The sequence below is a fragment of the Physeter macrocephalus genome, chromosome 6, assembly GCF_002837175.3.
Source record: "Physeter macrocephalus isolate SW-GA chromosome 6, ASM283717v5, whole genome shotgun sequence".
In the NCBI taxonomy this organism is placed as follows: Eukaryota; Metazoa; Chordata; class Mammalia; order Artiodactyla; family Physeteridae; genus Physeter; species Physeter macrocephalus.
In genome coordinates, this window is record NC_041219.1 from 34,181,264 (window position 1) to 34,200,806 (window position 19,543).

At 39.3% G+C, this 19,543-nt stretch overlaps 1 protein-coding gene across 9 annotated transcripts in view; it reads left to right on the forward strand.

The window, feature by feature from the left end:
• ANO4 (anoctamin 4) overlaps window positions 1-19,543 on the forward strand; it is a 459,956-nt gene that overhangs the window by 395,192 nt on the left and 45,221 nt on the right. For 8 of the 9 annotated variants that reach the window (XM_024127263.2, XM_024127265.2, XM_024127267.2 and 5 more), the window contains 7 exons: window positions 931-1,071; window positions 3,688-3,852; window positions 9,577-9,613; window positions 11,689-11,800; window positions 12,759-12,816; window positions 12,956-13,053; window positions 14,829-14,971. In XM_024127263.2, the coding sequence (XP_023983031.1) occupies window positions 931-1,071; window positions 3,688-3,852; window positions 9,577-9,613; window positions 11,689-11,800; window positions 12,759-12,816; window positions 12,956-13,053; window positions 14,829-14,971 (754 nt within the window). Of the gene's footprint in view, window positions 1-930; window positions 1,072-3,687; window positions 3,853-9,576; window positions 9,614-11,688; window positions 11,801-12,758; window positions 12,817-12,955; window positions 13,054-14,828; window positions 14,972-15,658; window positions 16,382-19,543 lie in introns of those variants that run through there. The other variant, XM_024127270.2, reaches the window with a different exon arrangement.

The window sequence follows — 19,543 nt, forward strand, 5'->3', positions numbered from 1 at the left end:
GAGACTACTACAAGCAACTCTATGCCAATAAAATGGACAACCTGGAAGAAATGGACAATTTCTTAGAAAGGTATAACCTTCCAAGACTGAACCAGGAAGAAATAGAAAATATGAACAGACCAATCACAAGTAATGAAATTGAAACTGATTAAAAATCTTCCAACAAACAAGTCCAGTACCAGATGGCTTCACAGGTGAATTCATTTAGAGAAGAGCTAACACCCATCCTTCTTCAACTCTTCCAAAAAATTGCAGAGGAAGGAACACTCCCAAACTCATTCTATGAGGCCACCATCACCCTGATACCAAAACCAGACAAAGGTACTACAAAGAAAGAAAATTACAGACCAATATCACTGATGAATATAGATGCAAAAATCCTCAACAACAACAACAACAGCAACAAAAAGAATATGTTTCAAACCTATGGTTAAGGGTGAATAACATCTATAGGAGCCTATTAAAAAATAGATGCACCATGTTTTTAACTGCCTAAATCGAAAAATTTAAAAATTGTAGAAAACTAAGAATTATATTATAACTCACAAAACGAATTCTGAACATTTTGTTGTTCAGAACCTTTCTTTGTCTTGGTGTCCACATCACTCCCCGGTAATAAAAGTAAAAGCTTATTAGTTGTTTCAAACCACTAGGGACAGGACAAGTTGGCCCCTTTTCTCATTCTCAGTTTCTTCCTTCAAATATAGTTTAAAAAGATAGAGACCCTTAACTATTAGTCTAAATTACATAGCCTTGATGATAAAAAGTCTAGATCATCACCCTGCAGATTTTCTTTAAGTGGCCGGTTTCCAAGCCCATGTCATTGACTGTGGCATTTGTTGACTCAGTTTTCCTGTGGGGTAAAATGATTTTGTTCTTATTGTCTGAACAGTTCTTCAGTACATAAAAATGTGTCTGCTTGTTCTTTAGGAAGAAATACGGCCCCAGTTTGAAGCCAAGTATTCCAAGAAAGAGCGGATGAATCCCATTTCGGGAAAACCAGAACCATATCAAGCATTTGCAGATAAATGCAGCCGACTTATTGTTTCTGCATCTGGAATATTCTTTATGGTCTGAAACTTTTTTACAAAATTCTTTCTTTCATAAAGTACAAACCTGTAGCATGGTAACAACAATAATCATATCAAGTGTTTGGATATATTTTTGCACGTTCTGTTATTTAGTGCTCACAACCATTCTATGTAGTGGTCAGGGATGGCATTGCTGTCCGCATTTTACAGGTGGAGCAACTGAGACGCCAGAAGGGTAAAGGGCTTGCCCAGATTAGCCAAGAAATAGACAAGAGCTCAGATCCTCTAATCTGCTGTTCTTTGCATTTGTCTCTCTATGTCATAATGAAAGGAACTAAAACTATGAGATAGTATTAATACATACAGCAGTGTTTTTCAAACATTTTTTACAATGCCCAGACAGTAAGAAATACAAACGTTGTCATAACCTAGTATATACTATGCAAATAGATGTATAAAACCGAATATGGTAATTGAAACAATGTTCATCTTTACAATATGCAAGGAACTCTGATTTTTTTTTGTTTTATTACAGTCTATTTTTTAATGCCAGCTATAACTCCCTAACCTTTATTTCACTAATGATTATATAAGTTTGCAAAACACTAATTTGAAGCTGGATTGTTAGCTTTTCCTAAAAAGAAATCGTTTTATGATCAACTTTGACCCTGTCAGTTACTGAACAAAACATATGCAAATATGTCAGAAATGTCATTTTAGACAGGAAAGGATGGTTAAGATCCTCCTTTCCTCTTTTCAAATATCAAGTGTTTGTAAGTATATATCCTAGTCGGTCAGAGTGGGAAGGACAAGACAATAGAAAATTCAGACAGTCTACCCCCTGTAGCCAGAAAGAAACTGAGCCCAGTGTCCCTCGGCTCAGATCAAGACTTAGATCCATGCCCTTCTACAGATTCTGCTTTGTTAGCAATTGTGTCGGGCCTCACCTTCTATAAGTGCATTCACATTTATTGTTTTGGGTTTTGTTTCTCACAACAAGACCTAAGGACATAAATTAAGTTTTCCTTGTTCTACAGATGGGGTAGATCATAGAGGTAGAAGCCATGGAAAGGACAAGCTACGTGCCCAAGGTCACACTGCTAGCTCATAGCTGAACCAGGACTCAGACCTAACTTCTGACTCTGAGTCCAGTGAACTTTCCATTCTACCATATTGCCACCCTTGTCTATAACTCAGTGTAGTTCCCACCTGTCTCCCTATCAACAGCTCCAGGATTCAGACATGGGCGGTTTTTGTTTCTTTGTTTTCTATTATTATTGCTACTACTGCTACTTTAGCCAGTTCAGCTAGGGTTCATACCTGAGCTTTTAGAGCATGTCACTCATAGTAAGCCAGAAATAGAGTCTGTGAGAAACACGGAAAAAGCTTCTATAAAGAAAGGAATCTCTAAGTTGGCAGAGGCTGTCCTGAGGCCCAGCTTTAAGATCCAGTTTTTGACAACTATGTAAGCTAAGGTCTCTGCTCAAAGACATATTAAGCAAGTCATCTAATGAAAGCCACAAAACTTTTTGGAATCTCAAATTCCCATTATTCATAGAGAGAGAAGATATGCCATATTCTTCTCAAACACCATGAAATGTTCAGAGGAAGATGCCTCAGTTCAGTCTGTGTATATATCTGATAAATAAGAGTATGCACCTCTCATAGGCTTCTTCAGCAACAAATAACTGAGCACTTGGCATGATGCTAAGTGGCTGCAGAAATGACAGTTACCATCCTTACCCTGATGGAGCTTACCATCTAAGTGGGAGAGACTAGCAATAATCAAACAAATTGTTAGAAATTATAAGTTGTATACTGAAAGAAGAGTACCCTATAACCAAAAAAAAAGCCTGGGGGGAGGAGTGGGCGTTCATGAAAAGCATTAATTATGAAGTAGTTCTTGAGCTGAGATGTGAAGAATGAGTTAGGTATTAACTAGACTGCATGAGGGTGTGTGTGTGTGTGTGTAAAGCCTGGGGGGAGGAGTGGGCATTCATGAAAAGCATTAATTATGAAGTAGTTCTTGAGCTGAGATGTGAAGAATGAGTTAGGTATTAACTAGACTGCATGAGGGTGTGTGTGTGTGTGTGTGTGTGTGTGTGTGTGTGTGTGTGTGTGTGTGTGGCAGGGGAATGGGTGGATCGGCATTTTGGGCAAAGGAAATGGTCTTGAAGATTAAGGATGATTAGCCCATTGGAAACAATAAGAAAAGGTCTAGAGTCTCCAGAGGGAGGGAAAAAACACTCAGTGGGGCTGGAGAGACTCTTCCAGGCCACCATAAGGGCTTTGCTTTTATCCTAAAAGGAAGCCGATAAATAGTTTTAAACAGAAGAGTGACATGATAAGATTTCCACAATAAATATTTGTTCATTTGCTCAATCTGATATTCTGTTTAATAAAGTGTTACCCCATAGCTTAACGGTTTATCAGCTCTCAAGTTCTGTGGCTTTTCTATTTGGATAACAAAGAACATACAAACAGACAAGAGAAAGCATCAACCACATGAAAAGTGTGCATTTTGTTGTGGTGTCTTGAGTCGGGACCACTGCCGCTTTATCTCGTTTCCTCATCCGAGGATTTTCCAGATGGCGGGAGCCCCTTCCTCCAACATTCCATCACAGTGCTCACCGGGTGTCCTCTGTCTTCCTGCCAGATCTGCGTGGTGATCGCCGCCGTGTTTGGGATCGTCATTTACAGGGTGGTGACCGTCAGCACTTTCGCTGCCTTTAAGTGGGCGTTAATCAGGAATAATTCTCAGGTTGCAACCACAGGGACTGCCGTGTGCATCAATTTCTGCATCATCATGCTGCTGAACGTGGTAAGTGAGCTGCAAGGTAACTAGTCAAATGGATAAAACGTGTGTGCTACAGGTGAGTTTTCTTCCGTTTCTAAAGGGACCTGGCCTTAGAGAGGCTGGTCAATATGGTGGCACTTATGGCCTGGCTGCAAAGCGCCTGGCATAAGGTGTACTCATCTGGGGATACAGAAGGCTTGAGTCAAATCTGGCCTCCAGGATTTTCTACATTGTAAGACTGGGCAAGGCACTTGCCCTCTCTGAACCTCAGTTCCCTTATTTATCCAGTAAGATAAAACACTGTATACCTCTTGGGGAAATTTAGAGAAAAAATATATTTTAAAGGCCCAGCCCAGACTCTGTGACATAGCTCAGTAGTGTTGGTTCCTGTTTCCTTTTGCTTCTGAATGATGGGAAATTAATATCCAGAGCATTTCTTGCGATAACCCAGCAAGGAATATTTCAGGGTGGTACTTGTAGCTTGTGTTGATTTCAGGTCTTTTTCAAATGTATATTTCAGCCCAGCTGTCTCCCTTGAACCCCAAACATCCTCACCTAACACACACAACCCCCAACTCCCCATCTACCCTCCAGAATGAGCTCCTCCTGCAGCCTCCCCATTGTAGTCGCCCAGGCTGAAACTCCTCTGCTTCTCTCAGCATCGAAATGTATCCAGAATTTGATCACTTTTCACACATCCCCAGTCCCCACCTTGGTCCAGGTCCCCAGCATATCCCACCTGGATTATTGCAGTGCTTTCCGAGCTGGTCTCCCAGCTTCCACGTCTGCTTCCCTCAATCCAGGCTCATCACAGCAGCTAGAGCAAGAAAGCTTCATCCATGTAAGTCAGCCTCTGTTCGCTGTATCCAGTGGCTTTCCTCTTGCTCAGAATAAAAGTTCTGTCTTCACATGGCGACCCAAGGTCTCCCTCATCTGGCCCCAGCGAGGTCTCTGACTTTGTCTCCTCCGTCCTCACCTTGACTTTCCTGCTTCTCACTGGCCTTCCCTTTTTTCTTCAATGTGCCAGGCAAGCTCTCACCCTAGGACTTTTTTTTTTTTTTTTTTTTTTTTTTTTGTGGTATGCGGGCCTCCCTCTGCTGCGGCCTCTCCCGTTGCGGAGCACAGGCTCCGGACGCGCAGGCCCAGGGGCCATGGCTCACAGGCCCAGCCGCTCCGCGGCACGTGGGATCCTCCCAGACCGGGGCGCGAACCCGGTTCCCCTGCATCGGCAGGCGGACGCGCAACCACTGCGCCACCAGGGAAGCCCTTCCCTAGGACTTTTGACTTGCTCTTCTCTCTACCTGGAACATTCTTTCCCATGGGGTCTGCAGAGTTTACTCCTGCACCTCCTTCAGGTCTTTGTTCAACTGTTACTTTTCCAGTATAAGGCTTCCCTCGTCACTCAATTTAAAATTGTAACCCACTCCTGCCATCTGACCATTTCCCAGCTCCTTGCCTGCTTTATTTTGTTCTATGGCATTAATCACCGTCTAATAGGCTATTTTTAAAAATTTATTTTGTTATTTATCTTCTCCATTGGAATGTAGCCCCAAGAGGGCAGAAACTTTTGTCTTTTCTGATAAGAGTAGTAGAAGATCTAAGTTTCCAAACTCTGGCAGCCTCTGTTTCTGGCACAGCCTGCCAGAAACAGGCTCTGGCTTATAGTAGGCTCTCAGTAAATTGTTGCTACTATTTGCAGAACAAAAGGCAACGGATGACATTGTTAGACTTGAGGTTTGTAGGAGGGAATAAATAACGTATGTAGAGTGCCATGTATAGTGTTAGGCATGGAGTAAGTGTTCAATTATAGTTCCCCTCACCTTTATTTATACTGCAACTTAAATCTGGGCCATTGTGCTAAAATCACCGAGATAATGAAAAATAGGTAATTTATTATTACTATTAAAGATACAGGAACTTCTTTATTATTTTAGAAAAAAAGTTTAAAAATCCAGAAGGTAGGGAAAAAAAAAAGCACTTGCAGATAATTTTGACATGGTGACTGTGTAACTGCTTGGTCAAGTGGAGATTGAAAGTGAATGTTTGTCACTCCCTTGCACTCCCCCTGTCCCCGGTTCAGTTAGTCTCAAAGTTAATTGTGGAATGAATATTCATTGTGAAGGGGAGTGATTCATAGTGAAATTAACCAAACAGCTGGAGCAGTGAAAGATTCTGCGTCCGGTAGGATGCAGTGAATTAAAGCTTACTGTATTTTATCACCTCTCTTCTCCAATGTCTTATTAAAATTTAATTTATACATCTTAAGAAATAAATTTCTGCATATATGCAGTGGGTCTATAAACACATGCTTGCTGGTACATTTTGAGCAGGAGCCAGTGTTGTCACTTCATTTAACTGAAAATCACTTATCCAAAAACCTCTGCTTCGTGGAACACAGCCAAGAAAAGAAGAAATAAACTAAAAACGAAGCAGGAGGGGAGATGAAATAGTATATAATTAGGGACACTACAAAGCACCAACTGTGTGCTAGGAGCTAGACAGGTAGGCGTTTTACATGTTTTATTTAACAAAGGGTTTCTGAGTCACCAAAATGGATGACCAAGCCCACACGCTAAAGCTGACATGTATCATTCTTAGGAATGCCCTTAAGGTTTCTTTTCTTTTCTTTCTTTCTTTATTTTTAGATACAATGTGAACACATTTGGTGTTCTGATTTCTAAGCCAACATCAAACTAAAATAACAGAAGGTTACTAAGGCAAGAATACTGACAAGGTCAGAAAATGACAAGCCATAGCAAGGGGAAGGAAAGAAAATAAAAAGCATACACACTCTAAAACCAGCATCACCCAGGACCCTTTTGTGCAGTGACCAATTGCCTTACCCTCCTCCGCCATCTCTGAGGACATCTTCATCCAGCACGCACCTTTACACTCCTGTCTTATGCCCTGAAGCTTTGCAGGTTCCATTATGAAGACAACCAAGTATGTAATATAGCTGGGAAAGCTCTTCAACAAAATATATTTTTAAAAATTTTAAGTCCTTAAAAAGCAAATATTGAATAAAGGACAAACGACAGACTAATGACTATAACATAGCTTTGACCAATTCAGAACTAAACTATTAATGACTGCTGAAATGACTCAATTTAAGACATTTTTATGACTCAATAATATAGTTTTTATAGCTATATAAATTGTTTTCAATTACTTAAAATTTTGGCCATACTGGTCTTGCAAAAAAAAAAAATCATTTGGACATTAATCATGAATACTTTTTCATTAACTGAATATAAAGATCTTGAGAGCTAGATTGGTATTTAATTTATGTTCATTAAATCCTCTTTCAAATAATTATTATAGATCATATATCCTATTTCTGACTTTCTTCCAATCCTAACTGAAGAAGATCTGTAAAGAATGCCTGTTTTCTAGATTTGACAATGTGTGTTTACTTTTATGTGTATTTTTTAAAAAAATAAACCTCATATTATTTTACAGAAGTATTCTGGATCCTAACAAACTATTATGCCTCTTAGTGACTAGTTACAGGGTTTTCATTTTATTCCATGTCTTGAAAAATAAATATTTCAAAGACAGAGTGAATAGCTAGATTTTCTCACTCCTCCTTGTCATGCTCTTTCAATTTTATTCTGCTTCACTAGTGACCAAAGAAGATCTCAATATAGTGGTCTCAAGCTATATATGCCAATAAAGGAAGACTTTAAAAGTTATTACCATCCTTTTTATTCAGCCATACCAAAATGAATCTGACATTTCATTATAATCTGTAAACAGTGAAAACCACAATGACTTGTTCCAGAAAGAACTACACCAGAAAATATGGCTTGCATCAGAACAAACCCACATACATTGATCAGGTGGACAAGATAAAATTAGAAGTGCTCATAGCTTCTTTTGGGCATATCTTTAGGATCAGAAAGCTTGCTGTTAGTTAAAGATTCTAACAGTAACCATTTGTGGCATCCAGTTTGGAAACTTAGATCTTCTACTACTCTTATCAGAACAAACTATCCGTGCTTTTTGTCTCAACTGGCTAATGAGAAATCAGGCCTTTTCCAGAAACCACTCATGTGAAGCTCTCTTGCTGGCTATCAGTCCCTTTGTTTATATGCTCTTTTCTGTTGCATCCTGCTCAGAGTCTCACTATCCATCTCATTGTATCATCAAAATAAAATGTTCGCGGATGCCATGAATCCCAGTGTCCTCATACACTTTACCTTACTTTTCAAAAGGTTAATAATAATTATATTTCAACTCCTGTGCTGTTCCTTTTTTTAAATTCCAATTTTTTCAGTTTCCAAACAAAAATAACGATGGCATGTCACCAGCTCTCAAGGCCTTTGAGACAAGTGTGCAAAGCGAGGCGCTTTAACAAATGTACATCAACATGAAAGATTAAAGGATGAACTAGGTAATCAAAAATTATATTTTGAGAAAGGTTGTCTCACCAGTTGAATTTAATTTTCCTTGATAATTATGTAAGTAACTTTAATAATACCATGCCTTTGTAATATTAAAATAATTTTGATTAGAATATCTGTCCTATTATGTTGTTTACCAGTATTTTATTATGATAAAATTGAGATGTATGACTCATCTATAACACAAGATTTCTTATTGAAAATTATGCCAGTCTGTTTTAACATTGGACTCCAAGAGTCTGAGATTTCTATATACAAAATTTGAAACTGTGGCCATGTGAATTATTTATATCTTAATATAACAAAACACAGCCTTTGCTGAAAGTTGAGAGTCATACAATCTGAGTATTTAGACTATTTCTGTAGTTAGAAGAAATCTGGGGTAAGAGGATGCAAAAGTTAGGAAGGACCTCAAGATGAGTGTGTCCAATACCCATTCTCAACCACATGTAAGGAAAACGATAGTCTAAAGAAGAGGTGAAGTAACATGCCCAAGACCTACAGCTTGCTGGCTGGTAAAGCTGTTATTCCAGCCTGGGGAATTTTAACCAGTGAAATGTCACTACTTTAGTCTAAATGTGATCTTAATTTTCATATTGTTCAAATCCATTTGACTAGTTTTCGTTTTCATTTATCATCTTTCATTTTAGAGAAAGCACTTGCTCTTTTCTTTTTCAATTTATACCCTCCTTAGGGAATCTCCTAGAGCTGGGTTTGCCCTTAACTGTACCCCCTGTACTTCCATACACACACACAAGCACAGGGACACACACCCCTTCCATCCTATTAGGACCCTCCATTTACCAGATGGCTGGGTGAGTTAGGGATGCATCTAATTCACTAATAGAAAAGCAGAGTACCATAAGTTTGGAGGTTCCCAATAATGTTTGATCACTTTGGTGTTTAGGAATGCTATAATCTAGAAAATCAGCCCATAAAAACAATAGGATTACAGACTCTTATCAGAAGCAGTCTTAGAGATTTCACATTGAGGAGATTTTACATTTTTACATTGTGGATGCTTAGAGATTTTACATTGAGGAGGCCCAGGAATGTTGTGATTTGCCCAGCATCCCTTAGCAAGCTGATAATTAGTGGCAGCTGGCCTGTTGTTACAGAGCTATTCACCCCGAAACAAGAAGTGAGACTTTTAAAATATTAAAATGGGACCTTGTACAATTCTTTCTTGTCCTGAAAGGACACAATTGTTGATGATGTTTTCATTGTTTGAACAGTGGATGGTTAATGAAATTATTTTCATTTATGACTTAATTACCTATTTACTTCATAATTACAGATTTTAGAACATCTACAGTTTGTTAAATGTATTAAATTTATTTTACAGCTCTATGAAAAAGTTGCACTGCTTCTCACAAATTTAGGTAAGTGGAACCCTCTTTATTTCACAGTACAGTATTGTGGTCTGAAAAATACCTTCTCAAAGATTCGTTTCTGAAACACTGCTGAAAACAAATATTCCCTTTATTTTGAATTGCATACAACAATTTGTTCTTTGCCCTCAACAGGACATGTTAAATATGCCTAGGAATTGAGAGAATCTTTCCTACCTAAAGCTTTAAAGCATTTAGACATTATCTTTCATGAGCTAATATAATTTAAAGTAGGTTTTCTCTTACAAAAGTACATGTGTATGAAGTACCTATAATCATTTAGAAAAGTGTTCATTTGCTGTTGCCTACAATTTTTATTTAATTAAAAACACAGCAAGTTTTAATGGCATATAAAATCACAGCAAAGTTAGTTGCTTTGAAGACTGGGAGTCTTTTATGTAGACAGGCTAACCATTACTGACATTTGTGGAAATGACATTCATCTGGACAAGTCATCCTTAGGAACATTTCTCTGACTCTGTAAGGCACCAGAACAATCTGGTAACCAGCTATAAGCTGTACATTTACTACATTTTCAAGGCAGAGGAACTGTCCCAATTTCATTAATGAGATATTAGTCATTTTACTCTGTGCAGTTTGAGAAAATTACATGCTCCCACACAAAACCTGTTTTAGCACATTTCCATATGTAGCTTGCCAAAGGGAGAAAAAAATCACAAGTGTCTTTATTTATAATAATCATTATAATAAAAGATGCCACTTTTTGAGCCCCTCTATGTGCCAGATACAGAGCTAGGCACTTGGCATATCTCCTTTAAATTCATTGAAATCTTCCATCACCGCCACTCTTTGCCCAAAAAGATAGAAGTTTATGTCCACAGAAGAGGTAAATGCCCACTGATAGACTGTGTCCAGGGGGGACCTTGCTCCAGGCTGGAAAAGATGCCTGTGGAGATAACAGCCATGGTCAATCTGTGGTTGGGCCACCTGGGAACCCACCCAGCTGGCTGATGAGCTAGGAGACCTTCTTGTGTAACCAAGAGTTCATTAGCAGAAGTGAAGTAAAGCTAAAGCCCTTGAAGCATCCTTTGTCATTTCTTCCCTCAACAGCAGTATGGCCTTGTTCTGAAATTGACATTTAAACCATTTTAAATCCGATTCTCATTCTTTCTCCCCTCCCTTCTCAGATATACTCCTGGGAAGCATTTTGAGCTATAATTTGTGGGAAAGGGATTGATGGGGTGAAATGGTAAATGAGCAATTAGAAGCTCAGGGAATGAGGAAACAGAAAGTGCTATTGCATTAAATGCATTTTCTTTGACGTTGTTTGAGGTGAGGATGCAACTTCCAGGGAAGGATAAGCGCATTTAACATGAGATTTCAGGTTGGAGGATTGATCCATATTTTTGGTTTGTATCACAATGTCCAAAGAGCATTTGCTGTATGGAAATTGAAATACAAGGAGATGAGAATTGGTGCCTGACTGAGGTCAGGAAATTGTAAGACAAAGATGCTGCTATACAATAAAAGCTCTAAAGATGAGGTCACCTCCTCGGTACTTGTCCTTGAGAATGAAAATGATGGTGGATGAGGGTGACAGGTAACGGGGTCAGATGCTCATTCTGAGATGGGGGGTCTGACTCCCTCTCTCCCAGTAGCACCTCACATCACACCAGAAATAGAAGTCGAGACCAAGGAATTATTAGGGGATGGGAGGGGACCTGACGCCACACAGGCCCCACCCCACAGGTGGAAACTAAGAGCAAAAGGAAAGGCTCCTGCAAGGAGCCAGGGCTGGGAGCGCGGCCCCTTCAGCCTGGCTGTCTCTACTCCAGGCTCTCCGGGCATCCTGGAACAGCGGAACAAATGATATTCCCTGCCCTCAGACAAGTTAGTAGTCACTTCCCAGCAGAGCCTCGCTGGGGCTGGTCTGGGAGCTTGAGGAACCCATGGATGGCCCATTCCGTCACATGTCATCTGTAGGCAAGCTGGGCTCTCCTGCAGCCTCCTTAGGAAGTCTCTGCTCCCATCTGGGGAGCTGGACAAAGGGAGTTGAGAAGGGGTCAGACGCAGCCTCTCAAACTCTGCTCCCCTTGTGTCCACAGAACAGCCTCGCACTGAGTCCGAGTGGGAGAACAGCTTCACCCTGAAAATGTTTCTTTTTCAGTTTGTCAATCTGAACAGCTCCACGTTTTACATCGCATTCTTCCTCGGGAGGTAAGAACCCATTCTCTCCACACCTCCCCCGGCCAGAGACAGAGCGCACAGAGGTCACTGACCAGGGTGACAGAGAGGCCAGCCTTTAGGGTGATTTTTATAAAGCGTATAAAGAGGAGATCAGTCTCCTCCTTTCCTTTCCCTTCCCATTCTGCGGAATGGTCTCCATCAAAGTCCCTTGTACCTTTTCTTGTTAAAGTGAGTAGAAGAAAATAGTTTGCACACGTGAAGTGCGAATGTAAAACTTGCAGGCTCCATCTGTACCTGAATCAGGCCTCTGGATCTCACACCTATAAGAGCAGGTGGCATCAGTGGGAGGAGAGCAGGCGGCATGTCCCAGATCCCTGACCTCACAGAGGAGGGAAGGACATTCAGACAGGAAAGGGGGCTGACGTAGGATGCCGAAGGAGACTGGGTAGCTTCTGAATCCAGCAGTTCTGAGGATTTGGAACGTCCAGGTACCATGAATTTCATTACACCAGGAAGTGTGTCTGGGGAGACGAAAACCGGGGAAGAGCCGAGTATTGGGTTTTAGTGAAATGGATGAGCAGCCTCTCCGCAGTTTCCAGCTACTTCAGTATGGAATTCTAGTCAAATAGTTTAGTTTTAAAAAATAAAAAACACGGCATTACTAATATTCAGAAAGATCTGATGTGTTTAAACCCAACCTGCTACTTACACAACAGCCACTTGAGATTCAGCAGAAAATGTTAAAAGTCACAGCAGGCAGCAAGAACTGGCCTCTGTGGTCAGCAGCCAGACAGAAGGGCCAGGAGAGAAATATCCCCCCGAGAATTCCAGAAGCTGCCATTATGCCAGTTCCAGAGAGTTTTCCTAATTCCCTGAGACCTGTTCCTTACTGCACCAGTAATTTTCACTGGAGGATGTGCTCATCTGAATATAATATTCACTGAAGGCTGCAGGATGCTAACGGTTTGTTTTTCTGTGTGTGTTGAAGATTCACAGGACACCCAGGTGCCTACTTGAGGCTGATAAACAGGTGGAGACTAGAAGAGGTCTGTATTCTCCCATCATTCCTTGTTTCCTACAGACTTGCGTTAAACAGGCTTAAGGCAACTTTGTGCAGATTAGAAACCAGACAGCCTTTCTTCCTGTCCATTGATTCTTGAATTTCTGTGTTTGCTTACCTCGCAGTGCCACCCTAGTGGATGCCTTATTGATCTCTGTATGCAAATGGGTATTATAATGGTGCTAAAGCAGACCTGGAATAATTTCATGGAACTTGGCTACCCGTAAGTACCTTAGATATCTATACCTGAGAGGCAGCATGTCTCATTGGCTTTTCTAGGTGTGGCAAGTAAGATAAGCAATGCAGACTCAGCAGTTAAGCCTGTGTGTGTGTGTGTGTGTGTGTGTGTGTGTGTACCTGGAGCCAAGTCTTCATGCTTAGCTATTCAAAGACAAATCATGAAAATAATAAATATTGGCTCTTTTGGAAGATTTAGCACAAATCGCATACACAAAAGTGAATATTCTTTAAGAAGTCTCTGTGGGCCCCTAAATCATTGGATACCTGCTCCCAAGCTGCTTTAAATCGATGACGACACATTAACGAGGTCTCTACTCCCCAACCCCTGTAATAAATCAGAAATGGTAATTCCTTTAAACTTCCCTAAATTCAACTGTACAGGAAAGGAACTTATGGAAAGAAGACCTAAAAAAAATGATTCAAAAAAGAAACTGGAGTATTTCTAAGTAAGCATATCCTAACCAGTAAAAACATCATTACCTGATGATAACAGTTTACGTTCATGGCAATGGGCAAAAACTTGCATCACCTTTGTAAGGAAAAGCTTGAATTTGGCTGTGTTTGCTCAGTTCTGGTCAGTTAAGTTTTAAAGGGACATAAATCAGCAGCACTTCTATTTCTTCTTTAATTCTACACCTACAGGTTTCCAGGTCAGCTCAAGGGTCTCCATAGAGAATTCCAGGTTTCAGGGAAGACCACTCAGCCAGAACAATTAGCTGGAACTTGGTTCACTTCGAAAAGTCATCTCTTAGCTCCCCGTCAGAACCACTGCTAGTAATTTTCTCTTCTTAGATTTATTTCTAGAAAACTTCTTCCAAGTGTTGATGTTTTCTATAAAACTTTAAAAAAATAAAGCATAAAAAATTTTAAAAATTAGAAGCATTATATTCTCTTTTAAAGTATCATCCATAACTTATCAAAATGTCATAGACATCAAGGGAACTATATTTATCTTCTGCTAATAGGGACATAGAGCAAAATTGTGAAGTAGGCAGAATTGTCTTTGATACCCATCCCCTTATTTAGATTATTTCACATTTGTTTTGCTTTGGCATCGCTACTCTCAGGTACCCCTCAGCTTTCTCCTTGCCCCCTACAGCACACAAACCTGAGCCCCCCGCCCCGATTTCTTCAACCCTGTTCCGTTTCGTAAGATGCACTTCTGAACACTGCCAAGGATTAATGTACTAACCTCACCAGTGTGAGATACATTTTTTTGGGGAATCAGAGCCTCTGTCAAACTCAGCCCAAAAGCAGGCAGATCCAGTTGTGGACCTGTGGGCTTCTGTATGCCCGAAGAGGAGGAAACCTTTGTGGGTTTTCAGACCTTCTAGGGCCCTCGAGTCAGAGTATGCAGTTCAGCACCCCATGGTAAGACTGCTCACGGGTCCTCAACTAAGCCAGCTAGGCCAAACCATCTTCTTCTCAGAGGCCTGCGGGTTGCCTTTGTACTGGGGGATCAGGTTATCAATGTTCTCAGTCCTCTACCCAACCCTCCGAGGCAACGCTGGACGAGAGACAGTTTCGTGAATGATTAAAATAAGTCCATCAATCATTCTGTTCACTTGCAAAGTACAAATGCTTGAAGTGTAGCCGCCATTGTTATTTCCTTTCGAATCCAAGGCTTCATTTCCTTGGCAGCCTGTCCTAAATTTTTTAAACCATTGTTCTATATTCTAACTCTATTTCTTATTACTTAAGTCTTATGAACAGCTATATACATATATATTTTTTTAATAAATTGATCTTGTTGTGCAGGTTAATTCAGAATTGGTGGACTAGAAGGAAAGTACGACAAGAACATGGACCTGAAAGGAGAATAAGTTTCCCACAGTGGGAAAAGGACTACAACCTTCAGCCGATGAATGCCTACGGACTTTTCGATGAATACTTAGAAATGAGTATGAAAATAGCCTATTTTATCGGATTTTTAAAAATTTTATTGAAGTATAGTTAATTTACAATATTGTGTTTATTTCTGCTGTAGAGCAAAATGACTCAGTTATAATTCTTTTCATATTCTTTTCCATTATGGTTTATCATAGGATATTGAATATAGTTCCCTGTGCTATAGAGTAGGACCTTGCTGTCTGTTTTATCCTATTAATTATAAATGTAAATTCTAGCTACATTTAACTAGACATACACCATTATCATCGAGGCTAGCAGTATGGGGGGATTCTTGAGCTAAATGCAGAGAAGGTGTTCTTGCTTTACGAAGCTTTATTGACAGAAATAGTCCCAAGTCACTTCACATTCTTCATAACATTGTGTCCTGTCCCTTGTAATAAATCACCAGAAAAACATGAGCTGAAAACTTGGTGAACCAAAGAAAAAGGAGTGATCACCCATGGTGTGATTGATTCATTCATTCAGCAGACATGGTTTTTTTTTTATCGAAGTATAGTTAATTTACAATGTTGTGTTAGTTTCAGGTGTATGGCAAAGTGATTTAGTTATACATATATACATAAAAGAATAGAAACATTCTTTTTCATATTCCTTTCTATTATAGTTTATTATAAGATATTTAAATAGTTCCCTGTGCTATACAGTAGGACCTTGTTGTTTATCTATTTTATATATAGTAGTTTGTATCCAGCAGCCATCTTTTGAGCCATGTTATGTCCAGGCAGACATTATGTTTGGCACTAGAGATACAAGAAGGAATCAGGCACAGTCCCAGCTCTGAAAGAGTGCACAGTGGGGGAAAGTCAGAGATATAAAAGGTAAGTGCAATAAAGTGGCATAGATGCTGCAGTATGAGTCAGTAGCGGGTAGACTGGGGACAGTCATTTCCCTTGAGGGGGTGGCAGGAAGCTGGGAATGCTTAAGCTATGCTACGCTTATATTGAAGGAATCTGATTTCTCTATAATCAAATCCAAGCTATTTATTTTAGCATGTATCTGAGAGCATGATCTTTAGAAACAGATTACCTGAGTTCAAATCCCAGCCCCTCACTTATTAACTGTGAAACCTTGGGCAATTACTTAATCTCTTTGTCTCACTTTCCTCTTCTCTATAATGGGGATAAAAAAAGTAACCACTTCAGGGCACTTTTATGTGGCTTAAATAAATTAACACATGGAAAGGGCTTAGAACTATGCCTGGCTCGTAGTCTGTACTTGATATATGTCATCCATGTCATTATTATTATTTTTCTATTCTTCTTATCTTCCAGGGGAGAAAAGCTTAACAAAATCCCTCAGCAGATACACTGAGTGTGGATAGCTTTTCTCTTTTTTTCTAATTATGTTTAAGCTCTGTAACATTGGGGTGAAAGTGGGGGTAGGGATGGGCAAGATACATTACTTCTGAAAGAAGTTCTTTCTAGGCAAATCTGAAAATTAAAGCAGTAGTAGAGTTGATACTTAATGTTTCTTAGATCGCTTATGTCCTAAGTACCTACCAATGTTTTTAGAGTTTCAATTATCGAATGGCAGAATGATATAACTTGGAGAAGAAATCAATTTGGGCATTAATAATAACACTTAATAAAGGGAATTCATTAAGAGAACTAACCACTTGGAGGTCTCTTAATGGATTCTCCTCCCATAAAGAAGGAAATGAACAATAATGTTGGTATATAGAGTGCATGAAAAGAACTGGTAGTGCTCCAAATACTCCAGTATCTTTGCAGCAAGAAACAAATCTCAGAAGCAGCATTACAAGCAGACCAGTGAATCCTAACTGCTTGCATCTGTTCTTGTTATTTTCTTAATGACTTTCCTGCTTTGTTATATTTTTTAAAAGTATTCATTGAAGTAGAATATATAGTGAGAAAAGCATATAAATCAAAAGTGTACAGATCAATAAATATTCACAAATTTATGCACAAATGTAACCAATCTATGTAGGTGAGGGGTTAACACTACTGCCCTCAGACCCAAAGCCAGTCCACTGCCTGGCTTTGTAAATAACATTCTGTTGGAACACAGCAACACCCATTTATTTACACATTATCTATAGTTACTTTTTTAATTTAATTTTTATTTTACATTAGAGTACAGTTGATTTACAATGTTGTGTTAGTTTTGGGTGTACAGCAAAGTGGTTCAGTTATACATATATCCATTCTTTTTCAGATTCTTTCCCCATATAGATTATTACAGAATACTCAGTAGAGTTCCCTGTGCTATACAGTAGGTCCTTGTTGATTATCTATTTCATATATAGTACTGTGTATATGTGAATCCCAAACTCCTAATTTATCCCTCCTCCCCACCTTTCCCCTTTGGTAACCATAAGTTTGTTTTTGAAGTCTGTGAGTCTCTTTCTGTTTAGGAAATAAGTTCATTTGTATCATCTTTTTAGATTCCACTTGTGATATCATATAGCACTTGTCTTTCTCTGTCTGACTCATTTCCCTAAGCCCAATATTCTCTGGGTCCATCATGTTGCTGCGGATGGCATTATTTCATTCTTTTTTATGGCCAAGTAATATTCCATTGTATATATGTACCACATCTTCCTTATCCATTCCTCTGTTGATGGACATTTAGGTTGATTCCTGGTCTTGGCCATTATATATAGTGCTGCAATGAACATTGGGGTGCATGTATCTTTCTGAATTATGGTTTTCTCCAGATATATGCCCAGGATTGCTGGATCATATGGTAATTCTATTTTTAGTTTTTTAAGGAACCTCCATACTGTTCTCCATAGTGGCTGTACCAATTTACATTCCCACCAACTGTGTAGGAGGGTTCCCTTTTCTCCACACCCTCTCCAGCATTTATTGTTTGTAGACTATTTGATGACAGTCATTCTGACCAGTGTGAGGTGATTCCTCATTGTAGTTTTGATCTGCATTTCTCTAATAAATATCAATGTTGAGAGTCTTTTCATGTGCCTGTTGGCCATCTGTATGTCTTCTTTGGAGAAATGTCTATTTAGATCTTCTGCCCATTTTTTGACTGGGTTTTTTTGTTTTGATATTCAGTTCCATGAGCTATTTGTATATTTTGGCAACTAATCCCTTGTAGGTCACTTCGTTTGCAAATATTTTCTCCCATTAAGGGTTGTCTTTTCATTTTGTTTATGGTTTCCTGTGCTGTGAAAAAGCTTTTAAGTTTAATTAGGTCCATTTGTTTATTTTTGTTTTTATTTTCATTACTGTAGGAGGTAGATCCAAAAAGATCTTGCTGCAATTTATGTCAAAGAGTGTTCTGCATATGTTTTCCTCTAAGAGGTTTAGAGTACCTGGTCTTACATTTAGGTCTTTAATCCATTTTGAGTTTATTTTTGTGTATGGTGTTAGGAAGTGTTCTAATTTCATTCTTTTACATGTAGCTGTCCAGTTTTCCCAGCACCACTTATTGAGGAGACTGTCTTTTCTCCATTGTATATGCTTGCCTCCTTTGCCATAGATTAATTGACCATAGGTGCATGGGTTTATTCCTGGGCTTTCTATCCTGCTCCATTGATCTATATTTCTGTTTTTGTGCTAGTACCACCCTGTTTTGATGACTGTAGCTTTGTAGTATAGTCTGAAGTCAGGGAGCCTGAATCCTCCAGCTCCATTTTTTTTCTCAGGATTGCTTTGGCTATTCAGGGTCTTTTGTGTTTCCATACAAATTTAAAATATTTTTGTTCTAGTTCTGTGAAAAATGCCATTGGTAATTTAGTAAGGATTGAATTGAATCTGTAGGTTGCCTTGGATAGTATAGTCATTTAGACAATATTGATTCTTCCAGTCCAAGAACATGGTATATCTTTCCATCTGTTTGTGTCATCCTCATTGTCTTTCATCAGCATCTTATAGTTTTCAGAGTACAGGTCTTTTGCCTCCTTAGGTAGGTTTATTCCTAGGTATTTTATTCTTTTTGATGTGATGATAAATGGGATTGTTTCCTTAATTTCTCTTTCTGATCTTTCATTGTTAGTGTATAGAAATGCAACAGATTTCTGTGTATTAACTTTGTATCCTGCAACCTTACCAAATTCATTGATGAGCTCTAGTACTATTCTGGAAGCATCTTTAGGATTTTCTATGTATAGTATCATGTCATCTGCAAACAGTGACAGCTTTACTTCTTCTTTTCCGATTTGGATTCCTTTTCTTTTTCTTCTCTGACTGCCATTGTCTAGGACTTCCAAAACTACGTTGAATAAAAGTAGCGAGAGTGGACAGCCTTGTCTTGTTCCTGATCTTAGAGGAAATGCTTTCAGCTTTTCACTGTTGAGTATGATGTTAGCTGTGGGTTTGTCATATATGGCCTTTATAATATTGAGGTATGTTCCCTCTATGCCCACTTTTTGGAGAGTTTTTATCATAAGTGGGTGTTGAATTTTGTCAAAAGCTTTTTCTGCATCTACTGAGATGATCATATGGTTTTTATTCTTCAGTTTGTTGATGTGGTGTATCACACTGACCGATTTGCTCAGGACGACTTTAGGCAGCCTGTCTGCTGATGGGTGGGGCTGTGTGTGTTCCCACTCTGCTGGTTGTTTGGCCTGAGGCATCCCAGCA